At 57.7% G+C, this 11,918-nt stretch overlaps 1 protein-coding gene across 2 annotated transcripts in view; it reads right to left on the bottom strand.

Annotated features, from left to right (window-relative positions):
- Positions 1-103: 103 nt before the first annotated feature.
- The window catches only part of GTF3C1 (general transcription factor IIIC subunit 1), a 34,717-nt gene continuing 22,902 nt past the window's right edge, over positions 104-11,918 (bottom strand). Inside the window, exons 25-38 of one of the 2 annotated variants that reach the window (XM_078867149.1) lie at positions 11,264-11,427; positions 10,548-10,690; positions 10,037-10,118; positions 9,813-9,925; positions 9,204-9,263; positions 8,506-8,599; positions 7,677-7,849; positions 6,806-7,276; positions 5,957-6,246; positions 5,107-5,219; positions 4,378-4,515; positions 2,890-4,136; positions 1,897-2,089; positions 104-1,375 (exon numbers count right to left, since the gene is read on the bottom strand). In XM_078867149.1, the coding sequence (XP_078723275.1) occupies positions 1,124-1,375; positions 1,897-2,089; positions 2,890-4,136; positions 4,378-4,515; positions 5,107-5,219; positions 5,957-6,246; positions 6,806-7,276; positions 7,677-7,849; positions 8,506-8,599; positions 9,204-9,263; positions 9,813-9,925; positions 10,037-10,118; positions 10,548-10,690; positions 11,264-11,427 (3,533 nt within the window). In that variant the 3' untranslated portion in view covers positions 104-1,123. The remainder of the gene's footprint in view (positions 1,376-1,896; positions 2,090-2,889; positions 4,137-4,377; positions 4,516-5,106; positions 5,220-5,956; positions 6,247-6,805; positions 7,277-7,676; positions 7,850-8,505; positions 8,600-9,203; positions 9,264-9,812; positions 9,926-10,036; positions 10,119-10,547; positions 10,691-11,263; positions 11,428-11,918) is intronic. The other variant, XM_078867150.1, reaches the window with a different exon arrangement.

Raw genomic sequence — 11,918 nt, 5'->3', positions numbered from 1 at the left:
ACGCACGTCGGGGAGAAAAACCGCCCGCTGGCACCGTTTCAGCATCAGCTTCCGTTAACCGCCCACACAGCATCTCAAAAGCAAATAAATAAAACTCCCAATAAACAGAAGAGTTGTTTATAGCATTGTCAAATGATGCGAGTATAAACATGATAAGCGCAAGGCATAAATATCTACAAATTGCTGTACAATAAAACAAATTAAACTCCCTTTTGGCATCGCACACCACCAAAAAGCCAATGAGCTCTGCCACCAATTAAAATCAAACTCGAACCGACTGCGCAGCAGAATTCAGGCTCGTGCAAGGGTAGAACAACGCCCAACAAAAACCCGCCGGGCTGTAAAACCACAACAACCACGCTCTGCCGGCAACGTGTGGACGGGCCGCCCGCCTTGCCCTCCCCGCCACCTGAAACGCTCGCGTGCAAAATCGGCAATAAAAACAGCAGCCGCGTCGCCGCAGCCCGCAAATGCGTCCCAGAGGAGAAACCACGGAACCAGGCCTCCGGGAGTGGACGGCAGCCAGCACAACAGCACCTACGATGAAAACAATCGGATGTGCTTTCGGTTTGGAAGTTACAGTGGCTGGGATCATTGGGCGGGTGGGTGGTGGGGGTTTTAGACTCTCCCGGACGCGCCGGCGTGCGCTACCCGCTAGATGCGTAAACAAGTGATCGCCGGGAGCAACTCTCAGGCAGCTTGGGTCCAGGGTTAAGATGAATGGTCTCAGAGGGTTCGAGGCTGTCCAAACCCCCCGGGGCAACCCGCCTTCAACCGTGGTACCAAAATCAACATAAAAAGTTCCAGCAGAGTCGTCTGAACGCGACGCCGGAAGCCAGTGCCCGTCCAAAGAGGGAGTGCAGGTACCCGGAGGAAATCACTCCAGGCCTTCAAACTAAATCCAAAGTATTCATCCGACACTGTAATGTAAAAGCGCGGCCCCCACCCCCCACCCAAAGCACGGGGCGGTCGCCCAGATTCACCATACCCGAGGGACGGCTCCGCTGGTTGCCCATGGCACCTAGGTCGGTTGCGTATTTTTGCCAAAACGGTCTGCCGTTGTCCGTTTTGTGTGGGCGGCGAGTGTTGCGCGATTGGCGACGGTGCCCTCCGCCGCGTGGGGCTAGCTCTGTGTCATCGCCGCACAGTGGTTCCAGTTGACCTCGTCGGGCAGCAGGCGGCCGAGACGCAGGATCCCGTCCACGGTGGGCTCCAGGAAGAGGGAGCAGCCGTCGTCGTCGTCATCATCGCCGCCGTTCAGCGGCTCCCCCTGCGGGGACGGGACCTCGTCCCTCCGCCAGGGTGACGAGAACGCGGTCACCTTGGATCGCCGTGGCAACCGCAGCCTCCGCACACAGCCGAGCTCCTCCAGAACCTGGCGGGTGGCACAGCACGGAGGGAGCCATTGTCTTGCTCTGTCGGTTTTTTTAGCGGTGGTGCTGCAACGGCTCTCCCATGAGTTTCTGGAATGTACCGCGCGGTATTAAGTGCGAGCGGTGACAGACGTGGCACGTTTGTTGCGCAGAGGTTTGCGGTTCGAGCCCAGCGCCAGCCCTGGTTAATACTGTGGATGTGTTAACCGTATATAGTATGCACTATCTGCTTTACAGTGGGCTTTAAAAGCGTCCGTGACCTTGATCGAAAGAGATTACCCCATTGTGCGCCCACGTCATAGTTAAAATTTGCTTTACTTGAAAAATAACCCGCAAATTACTTAATTGGGAGAACACAAAGCACCTAACCCTACCCCTCTGATCCTCAACCCCAACTCCTAAACCTAACGCTACCCCCCTTACCTTAACTCTACCCTTAACCCTAATGCTACCCTTGCTATCCTTACCCCTGACCTTAACTCTTCCCCAAACCTGACCCTTCCACCCGTGCAAGGCCACTCACCATGAGCAGCTCCCGGAGCACCTGCGGCTGCAGCACGCCGGCGTAGTGGCGCAGCAGGCGGTGCTCGGGGAGGCCGGGCTGGCTCATGACGTGCAGCAGCAGAGCCTCGAGCATGCCCTTGCACACGGGGGTGTTGAGCTCGCCCTGCACGCTGCGCCACGGCCTCGCCGCAAAGCGCACCGCGCTGCGCTCGCTGCAAACGCGCGCACACAAGTACACACACGCACGCACGCACACAAGTACACGCACGCACGCACACGTACACACGTACACACACGTGCACACACACACACACGTACACACGCACAAGTACACACGCACAAGTACACACGCACAAATACACGTACACACACACGCACACACACAAGTACACACACACGTACGTACGATGAACTTCTTTCGCCAACGTACGTAGCCAACTGTGCTATTCAGAGGTGCGGGGGGAAGAACAACAAACTAAACATTCGCACACGCATGCAATATTTAGCTTTAACGTTGATGTATGGTTGCAAATATTTTTGATTCTTCATTCGATGGTGTTTTTAGTTTTGTTCAGATTGCTTTCCTTCATTGCTCTACTTAGTTTTGGTGTTTCGTTTTGGGAACTTTGGTGACCTCGGGTTGACTCTTTCAAGCGAGATTCATCCTGTATCTCTGGACCTCTTACCTGGCACACACATGCATGCACATGCACGGATGCAGACGTGCGACAGGGACAACGCATGTATGACATCGGGAAGCGGGAGGGAGGTGCACACCTTCTTTTGGCGGCGATTTTGTGGATCCTTTTAGCACTCGTTTGGGGTCCCCCAGGTGTGTGACCAACTCCATCGATCAATGTGGCCGGTTGTCTATCGGGTAAAGTCCTTACAAGCAACGCAAATTTCGACTGAAATATTATCGCGGGACCCCATTTTAAAGACGGCCAGACAGACATAACTACTGCATCGATGCTCAACCTCAGTTGGGAGAGCGTTAGCAAACATAACACACCCCGTTGTGCGGTGAGTGGGGAGCCCCTGCGTGTCCCACGTGCCGTCGCGGTCGCTGGACCCCGTCCCGTCCGCTCCGCTGGTGCTCGATGCATCCTGCTTCACGCTCGACGGGTTCCGTGCACAGGTCTCCGTTCCCACAGTATAGGTCGGCGTGGATCCAGTACTGATTTCCTTGGACCCATCACATGTCTCCATTCCCACAGTACTGATCTCCTTGGACCCATCACAGGTCTCCGTTCCCACAGTACAGGTCGGCGTGGGTCCAGTACAGGTCTCCTTGGACCCACCACAGGTCTCCGTTCCGACAGTACAGGTCTCCTCGGACCCACCACAGGTCTCCGTTCCGACAGTACAGGTCTGCGTGGATCCAATACTGATCTCCATGGACCCATCACAGGTCTCCGTTCCCACAGTACTGATCTCCTTGGACCCATCACAGGTCTCCGTTCCCACAGTACAGGTCTGTGTGGGTCCAGTACTGATCTCCGCTCCCACAGTACAGGTCTCCCTTGAACCAGTGTATGTCTCTCTTCGCACAGTACCGGTGTCCCTGGATCCATTAACGGCCTCATCTCCCACGGTACAGGTCTCCTTGGGCCCAGCACAGGTCTCTTGCTGCGCTGTCATTTCCAAATCCCTCGCGCCGCCCCCGTTGCACACATCCGCGATGTCCACTCTCGCCCTCTTCGTGCCCGCAGAGCGCGCACTCTCGTCCGCGTCACCACCCACGGCATTGTCACCGTCGTTATCATCAGTGGTCAGAGCTCTTTTCTGACACCCTTTGGCCATGTCAGCAGTAGAGGTGACCACCTCCACCGCACACCCCTTCACTCTCCATTCCTTGTTGCCATCGTCGCCGTCGTCAGCCGATGCATTTATCGCGACGGCTTTTTGAGTTTCCAATTCTGTGGCCGCGCCTCCATTCATATTCCCGTTCGTGACAATGACCTCTTTGCATTCTGGGCGGTTGGGCGAGCGATCGGGCGAGCCCGGCCGCGAGCGCCTGCCCGGGCCTGCGCCGGCTGTGGTGCTGGTGACGGCTGCCTTCTCGATCGTGGAGAGTTCCGCTCCGGCACCCGCGTCCTCGGCGTTTTGGCCGGCGGCGGCTGCACCGACGCCGCTGCTGCTCTCCATGTAGTCATCGGTGCGGGAGCAACGCACGAGCCACGCGTGGGCATGTTCCGGGGTCACAACCCTCCGTGATGTGTAGCCGACCTGCAGCACGGCGCCCTGCTTCTCCAGGGTCTGGCTCGCACGCACGGACACACGCACAGAACACAAGCACTAACTTCACCCTGCATCTATTTGGTTTCTAATCGTGACATGGCCCATGCTCTACACCAGCAAGTGTATATTGTAATATATCAACGCGGCGAGTCGCATGCGCGACGCAGACATCGTCATCTACGCGAACCCGGCGTGAACATCGACGGCGAGGTTAGGCCGATCGTCGCACAAAGCACGACGCACGCCGGCGACTGCCCACCTGCAGCAGCCCGTGCCAGCGGGTGGGCCCGCCGACCTCCGACCTCTGTGCCATGTGAGGGAAGGCGGCGGTCAGATGAGCCATGTCCACCCCCGCCACCCCCGCCGCGCGGATTACGTCCAGCACCGCTGGGACGTCCTGCACGCACAATAGACAAAGATTCCCCCCCCCCCACCGCCATACAACTTTAACAGACGTTTAAGGCAAGTTACTGTTAGCGAGCACCTATGAAGGCCGGCACTGCACAGGAGGGAGTTGGTGGCTAGCACCATGCCCGGCCGCCTTTGTGGCGATGTTTACACACAGTACCAGGTACTCATTCGAAGCGAAGTGGTCAGAGGTGAAGCCCAGGACCAGTTCAGACATTCGTCACTGGTGTTAGCCGTGATCGGAAATCGAACTCGGGTCGCCGGGTTTGAAAGCGCAGCGTGCTAACCGCTGCATTACTGCTCCCCCAGCCTTCGCACCACAGACGGCCACGCACACTGCACATTGCACGCACGAACATGGCACACAAATATCCCACACTTGGCCTGACACACCAAGCAAAAGCCTAGGGCCCCAAGCAGCTCAAGTGGGACCAGATTCATGAAAAAGTGGGTTGTGTGGCCAGCGTCAAGCGCATGTGCCTTTGTCTCATCGGTCGTGGATCGGTAAAAGTAATTGATGACTTAATAGTAAGAATAATCGTTACGCCTCTGATTAAACAGGACCGTCGCAAGGCCTCACCACCTCGTCGTGATCGTAAAGCGCCGTCTCGGACCGACTTGGCTCCTCCCCGTCCATCACCGCCGAGAACCAAGGTGGTAGCAGCTCCACGCCCTCCGCCGTGTCCAACGCGTCTGCACGAGAAAAGGGGTCAAGGCTCAGGGAAGGAGGGGCGGTGGTCACGACGGAGCAGTCGTGGCGATAGCGCATTCGCCGCTTGTTGTAAAGGTTCATGGTTCGAGCCTCTTGGCCGCCCTGGTTACCGCCACGCGTGTATCGGTCGTAAATATTACGCGTCGTCCGATTCATAAGTGTGATGTTGCCAAATTTTCAATATGAAATAGCAAATGAATGTCTTGGGAAACGCACAGCAATCAGCAATCGTCCCCCTGTCACCCCCTGCACCCCCCCCCACCCCGTGTCCGCCCACTCTGAAAACTTGGCAAGATCCTGAAAAATACTGTTTGAGACTCAGTGATGCTCTCATGGGTAAACGAGCGAAATAACAATGTACATATGTTGAACTTCTTTCGCACCCTACGCAGCCAACCGTGCTAATCGGAGGTCCGGGGAAGGACAACAAACTAAACACAAACAGCAGTTCTAGAGAAATTAGTATTCAATCGAGATTTAAAAGTGCATCGCTCCAGTGGCTTCCGAATATCAGAAGGAAGAGCATTCCAGACGGCCGCAGAAGCAGTGCATCTGAAAGTGCGCAATGCGGTGACCGTCTTTGTTCGATGGTTAGCCGAAAGCCGCTGCTGCGAGGATGACCGGAGTTCGCGTGATGATGGTTTCTGCTCTTGACAACTCGGACAGGTGTCGTCTGTCCTAGCGTGCGTCGTGCGTTCGTCACGTGCGCGTGGCTCACCGTAGCGTGAGGGCAGCCCATAGGGGCGTGGCGATGGCAACAGCCGGAAGCGGACGGTGCAAGAGTTGACAACGATGTTGTCGTTGGGGTTGAGGTTGCGCACGCCCACGATCCCTGGCACGTAGTAGCCCTTCATGAGGAGGTATCTGACGCGCGACGACTGCCGCGGGTTCACGTCGACCCGCTGGCGACCCCCGACCCCACCGGCCCCGTGCCGCCCGCTCTCGTCATCGTCCTCCTCGTTGTCTTCCTCATCGTCGTCATCGTCATCCGAGTTCTCGTGGGCCAAGCTGAAACGCGCGATCGCACGCACAAGACAAAGGTAGCCTTTAACGCTGTTGTTGGGGCAAGTGCTGTTAGCGAGCACCTATGAAGGCCGGCACAGGACATGAGGGGGTGGGTGGCCAGCACCACGCCCGGCCGCCTTTGTATCCCCAGTGGCGATGTTTATACACTGCGCCAGGCTCGGTTGACCTAGGGGAGGCCCAGGACCGGTTCAGATATTCGTCACCGATGTTGGCCGTGAGCAGGAATCCAACTCGGTTCACCGGGTTTGTAGCGCCGCACGCTAACCACTGCTCCACCGCGCCCCCCCCCCCCCCTCCCCACAAAGACACGTATGTAAGTTGAACTCCTTTCGCAGCGGATTGCGTGCGCGAAGTGTTTGTCTGCTTTAGTCGGCAAGACTTAAGGGAATGACTGCATGAAACCCACAGACTGAGACTCGACTAACGCTGCCAAAGGAAACGTTGACTACGGGAGCACAGACCACCGCACACGCAGGGGGGTTATTCGGGGGTTGGTGGGGGGGGGGGGGCGCAGAGGTCGTCACGCAGATCACAGACTCACGCCTTCAGCACGGCGCTGTCCACCATGGTACTGTCCACCACCACGATCTGCTCGGGGATCTCCATCTCGCACGCCAGCCGGCCCATCGCCATGAGCGCCAGCACGCACGCGCAGGCCCCGCCCGGCGCGTCCATCGTGTAGGTCACCGCGGCGCTGGTGCCGCCACCCACGCCACCAGCGCCGCCACCGCCACGCACGCCACCAGCTCCCGTCATTGAGGCCGCCGAGCCACAGGTCGCCCCCCCCACTGTTGCCTCTGCCAGTGCCTCTGCCGGTACCCTCGCCGGTGGCTCCAACATCGCCCCCATCGCTGACCCCGCCGGTGTCTCCGCCGGTGCGGCCGTCACCGCGGGCTCCCGGCCGCGGAACAGCACGACGTTGGGCTTGTCCTCGGCGCCGGCGTCGCGCAGAGTGCGCATGAAGCGGTGCGCCTCGGTGAGCAGGGAGCTCAGGTACCGCCAGGTGAAGAACCTGCGCGACACCGGAGTTTTCAGTTTTTTCATTTCAGTTTTCATTTATTCGGTATAGCCCTGTGAGCCATTCGGCTCTTGAATCGGGTGCAACCGCAACAAACAAAAACATGAACAAGAAACATCTTAAAGTGACTATGCGCAAACAGACAAAATCCAGAAACCATCAGCACCGGCCCCAGGCCTTCGCTCGTCACCCGTCGTGCGCCGAGGGTTGCCATATTTAATACTCTGGCATGGCTGTTGCTACTGCCATGGGGTGTCGATCGTGCTGACTTGCGTAAAATGCTAGCACAGTCAGCACAGTGCTTGGTAATTGATCGTGACGAGCGTGAACGGCGAGCGGGGCCATAAAACAGTGGGCGTATGCCTACGGAAACCGCGTGCGCGCGAGCGTTCACCGGTAGTATCCCTGCGAGAGCTGGTAGGACATGGGCGCGAAGGGCAGCGCGCGGCTCTTCTTGGGGCCGATCTGCTTGCTGATCCGGCGGCGGTTGACGAGGCCGCGCTGGGTGTAGCGCTGGAAGGTGGACAGCAGCACCTGCTCCGAGTAGTACTGGTAGATGCGGAAGATCTGCGGTGGAAGAGAATCACACGGCGGTGCACAACCGTTTATATTTCTACAGCTTCTGTTATTATTATTATTACTACGCCGGTTTGCCCAGGAATGCCTCGACAAGTCTCAAGACTCTTTTTCAGGAGGGTCCTGCCAAGGCTTTGAAGGAGGCGGGGCGTGGGGGCAATGCATCTGTGTGTAAATCAAATTGAGTAATTTTGCAGGCGATTTGAATTTTTTTTTAGCAATGAGATGTTTAGCCACCGCCAATCACGTTAAATGCGTTTTTTTTTTGTCGCCAGCCATTCTAAATGCGATCACATTCCAAGACGCTTAAAAAAAAATGTAATCACGGAAAACTAATCTTTCGGAGGATGATGCCGCCCGGGGAATCGTCGGCGCTGCCCAGGATGCTTCCCTACTGCCCCTGGGGGGGGGGGCTTCGTTGTTGATGTCGTCGGTGCAGGGACCCCCCCCCCTCCCCGTCGCGTCGTCACTGGGCTGTGCCGCGGTGTCGCCGCATCTCCTCCATGCAGCGTCTTGAGACGCGATTGCATTTAGACGCGATACAAACTGTTGTTCCTGTTTATATAATTGCGTGTGCGCGTGTGTGCATGTGTGTGCGTGAGCGTGTGTGCGCTTCTGCCGGACGGGGTGCAACGGCCTTGGCCCACCTGGTAGGCGAGGTTGTTCTTGACTTGGCGGTCGGACAGAGCGAGGGTGCTCTGAATGAAGTTCTCCAGGACCATGGCGTGGATGTCATCCAAGCTGAACAAGGACAAAAAACAAAGGCAAAGATCCCCCGTATAGCCTTAACGGACTGTTGGGGCAAGTGCTCTGTTAGCGAGCACCTTTGAACACAAACACACGCACGCGCGCGTATATACGTACAACAGCAGCAGCAGCCGCCAATCGCCACTAAATGGCAGTGATGTAACGGCGGCGCTGGTGCCAGGCTAGATGCACTTTGAGGCCATGTCAAGTATTGAAGGATCGTTGGCAGGAGGTCACGTGCTAGACCCAGATTATTTTGGATTAAACGAGTTACTGAATGAAATGATACCACCGGCAACAGTCGCCATTCGCAATTAAGCTGCGGTGATGTCACCGCAGAGCTTGTGCCGGAGATCCAAACCACCGCCTAGACGGAGTGACGACGTCAGCTCGTGCGCAAGGAGCTGGAGGGGATTGTGGCATCCAGCAGTGGATAGGTCACGGCCAATCGCGACCGTGACCAACTATTCAAGCTTCGGCATCCCGCCTGGATTCGCTGCGTCACGCGTCCCTGGTCCATCATCTCCCCGCTCCTCTGCGCGCTGGGAGCAGCGCAGGCGTGGCCGAGATTGACGATGGAAGCTTTTGAGCGTCGTACCTGTTGGCCTCCGGACGCGCCTTCTTGCCGCTCTCCTTCCACACGGTCATCACGCGGTACCTGCCGGCGAAGAGGGGACACGGCGAGAGGGGGAAGCTTTGGCGCGGTATCACGGCGGCGGTGGCAGCTCCCGCGACGTTACCGCTCGGCAATTGTGACGGACAGAGTTCAGGTTGAGGTCGTGCGATAGTCTACAACCCCGCCGTCTACAACTCCGTAGTGTAGAACCCATGCAGCGTGATCTTGTTTAAATAGGAGAGCGTGCAAACACTCTGGCGGGAAGCGACAGTCGATGTGAAATAAACTCTAAAAAAACGTTGAACGCTAAGCGGAATGAGTACCGATCTGTCATGTCTCCTGCTGTACCCCCCCCCCCCCACCACGTGTGTATGCGGAAAGGCTGCGATGCCCATCGCTTAAATGTGCTCATTTTACGTGTCAACATTCTTTGACTTGACCGTGAGAAACTGGTCGTGGGACAGAGGGGTGGTGGCAGTGGTGGTAGCGCTGGTGGTAGTGGTGGTGGTGGCGGTGGTGGCGGTGGTGTCGGTGGCGGTGGTGTCGGTGGTGGTGGCGGCACGAGGAGGAGGTGGGGGGGGGGGCACCCACTTGCGGAAGAGCTCCTCGAGGGAGTCGGGGATGTCCATCTGCAGTGTCTCTGGGTTGGGACGGAACTTCGCCCTCAGCCGCTGCACAAACTCCGTGAACTCCAGCGCACAGACCTGCTCGCGGCCGACAGCGAGCGCGGGAAGATGAGCGGGGGGGTCGAGCAGGGGGGTCGAGCGGGGGAAGGACGAGGGGGGGGGGGGTGACGAGCGGGTTGCTATAGTCACCTGCGGGTTCGCGTAGTCGCCAGTCTGGTTCATGATCTCCTCCACCAGCTTGCTGTCCTGCGTCGCCTCCGCCAAGCAGATCCTGCGGAACCACAGAGACGGCTGACGGAGAGGCCCAAGACGGTCCCATCATGCTAACGGTCAGCGCTGCTCGCCCCAAAGGCGTTAAAACGATTTACCCACCAGTCGACAGCGATCAGCTGAGTTTCACATTTCAGGGTCACGGTTTCATTAAAGAATTCAGAATGTTTTGTTTTCCATTTGTTTGCATTTCTGTCTTCTCCGTCTCGATTGCACAAGTCCTGTTTGCTACACGAGTCTGAATGTAACACCGGGCCCCATCGTTTTTGCGACGATTTGCCGTAATATAAAATAATCGATTCTTACGCGCACCATTCTTACTCGTGTATCGCGAGCCGAAGAATCGACTTTCACGCGGGTTCAGCTGCGTCATCGCGACGCGCGTTTGTTTGTCGTCGTCGTTATCGCTCGCGAGTGGCGCGTGCTGTGCCTGTAGTTGAGGTCGGTGCGTGAGTTCTTGAGGATGTAGCGCGATCGCCGCGCCACCGCGTGCGATGTCTTGTCCAGCGAGTTGACGTACTCGGCGTGCAGCACGTCGCGGATCACCTGCCACGGCACAAACGGGCGGCGCACCTGCACGCCGGCGCACAGCACAAAGACAAAGGTACCCCGTGTAGCCTCAACAGTGTTGTTGGCGAGCACATATGAAAACCGGCACGGCGCACGAGGGCGTTGGCGGCCGGGGCCACGCACAGCAGCCGCCTTCGTCTCCCCAGGTGCGATGTTTTTACACACCGCACCAGGTACTCATTTGAGGCTGAGTCGACCTAGGCGAGGCCCAGGACCGGTTAAGATAATCGTCACCGGTGTTTGCCGTGAGCGAGAATAGAACCCGGGTCGCCAGGTTCGTAGTGCAGTGCGCTAACCACTACACTACCGCTCCCCCACGGCGCACGCACGCAAGCGCACTGCCACAGACACACATCGCGACGTTATTCTAAAGCGATTAGGCCATGCGTGCCGTTTCCATGGACCACATTTGAATAATTGTCCTGCAGCAAAACAACTCGAGTGGGACTACACATCGCCCCCGATGGCGGTTCTGCGCCGAACGCGAGACGGCCTTGCGCCCCGGGAACGGTGCGAACACCCGACGTGCCGACGCTTTTTGATTTAGCGGGGAACGCGCGCGTCAGCGGGCCGCACCTTGGCGTTGAGGATGGTGCAGGCGACACGACACAGCAGCAGGAGGCCGTCCTCCTGCTCGGTCCATGCCACGCGCTGCTTGGTCATGCGGCTGAGCGCGCTGCGGTCCGTCTCGTCGTAGTACATCTTGGGGCTGCCCTCCTCCCTGCGTTTCCGTGGCGATTCTGGTCCAGCAGCAAAAAGCGACAACGGTCATCATCAATCCACTGTTGGAGTAATGGTCTCCCCTGCCCCCCCCCTGCCCCCCCTGCCTCCCACCTTCCCCCCCCCCCTTCTGATATGAGCAAGCCCCACTGCAGCTATGCCATTTTAAATCTAGATTTAAAACTCATTTCTTGAGAAGTGTTTTTTGTGTTAAGTTTGTTGTCCATTCCCCCGCACCTCCGATAAGCACGGTTGGCTATGTAAGGAGCGAAAGAAGTTCAACATATGTACGTACATACATCTGTGTGTGTGGGTGGTGAAGCGGTGGTTAGCACGCTGCGCTTCGAACGCAGCGAGCCGGGTTCAATTGCTGCTCATGGCCAACATCGGTGTCGAATATCTGAACCGGTCCTGGGCCTCCTCTAGGTCGACTCAGCCTCAAAATGCGTACCTGGCGTGGTGTGTAAACATCGCCACTGGGGAGGCACCCCCCCTCGTGTGCCGTGCCGGC

The sequence above is a fragment of the Lampetra fluviatilis genome, chromosome 23 (assembly GCF_964198595.1).
Source record: "Lampetra fluviatilis chromosome 23, kcLamFluv1.1, whole genome shotgun sequence".
In the NCBI taxonomy this organism is placed as follows: Eukaryota; Metazoa; Chordata; class Hyperoartia; order Petromyzontiformes; family Petromyzontidae; genus Lampetra; species Lampetra fluviatilis.
This window is presented reverse-complemented; position numbering and strand designations above follow the sequence as displayed.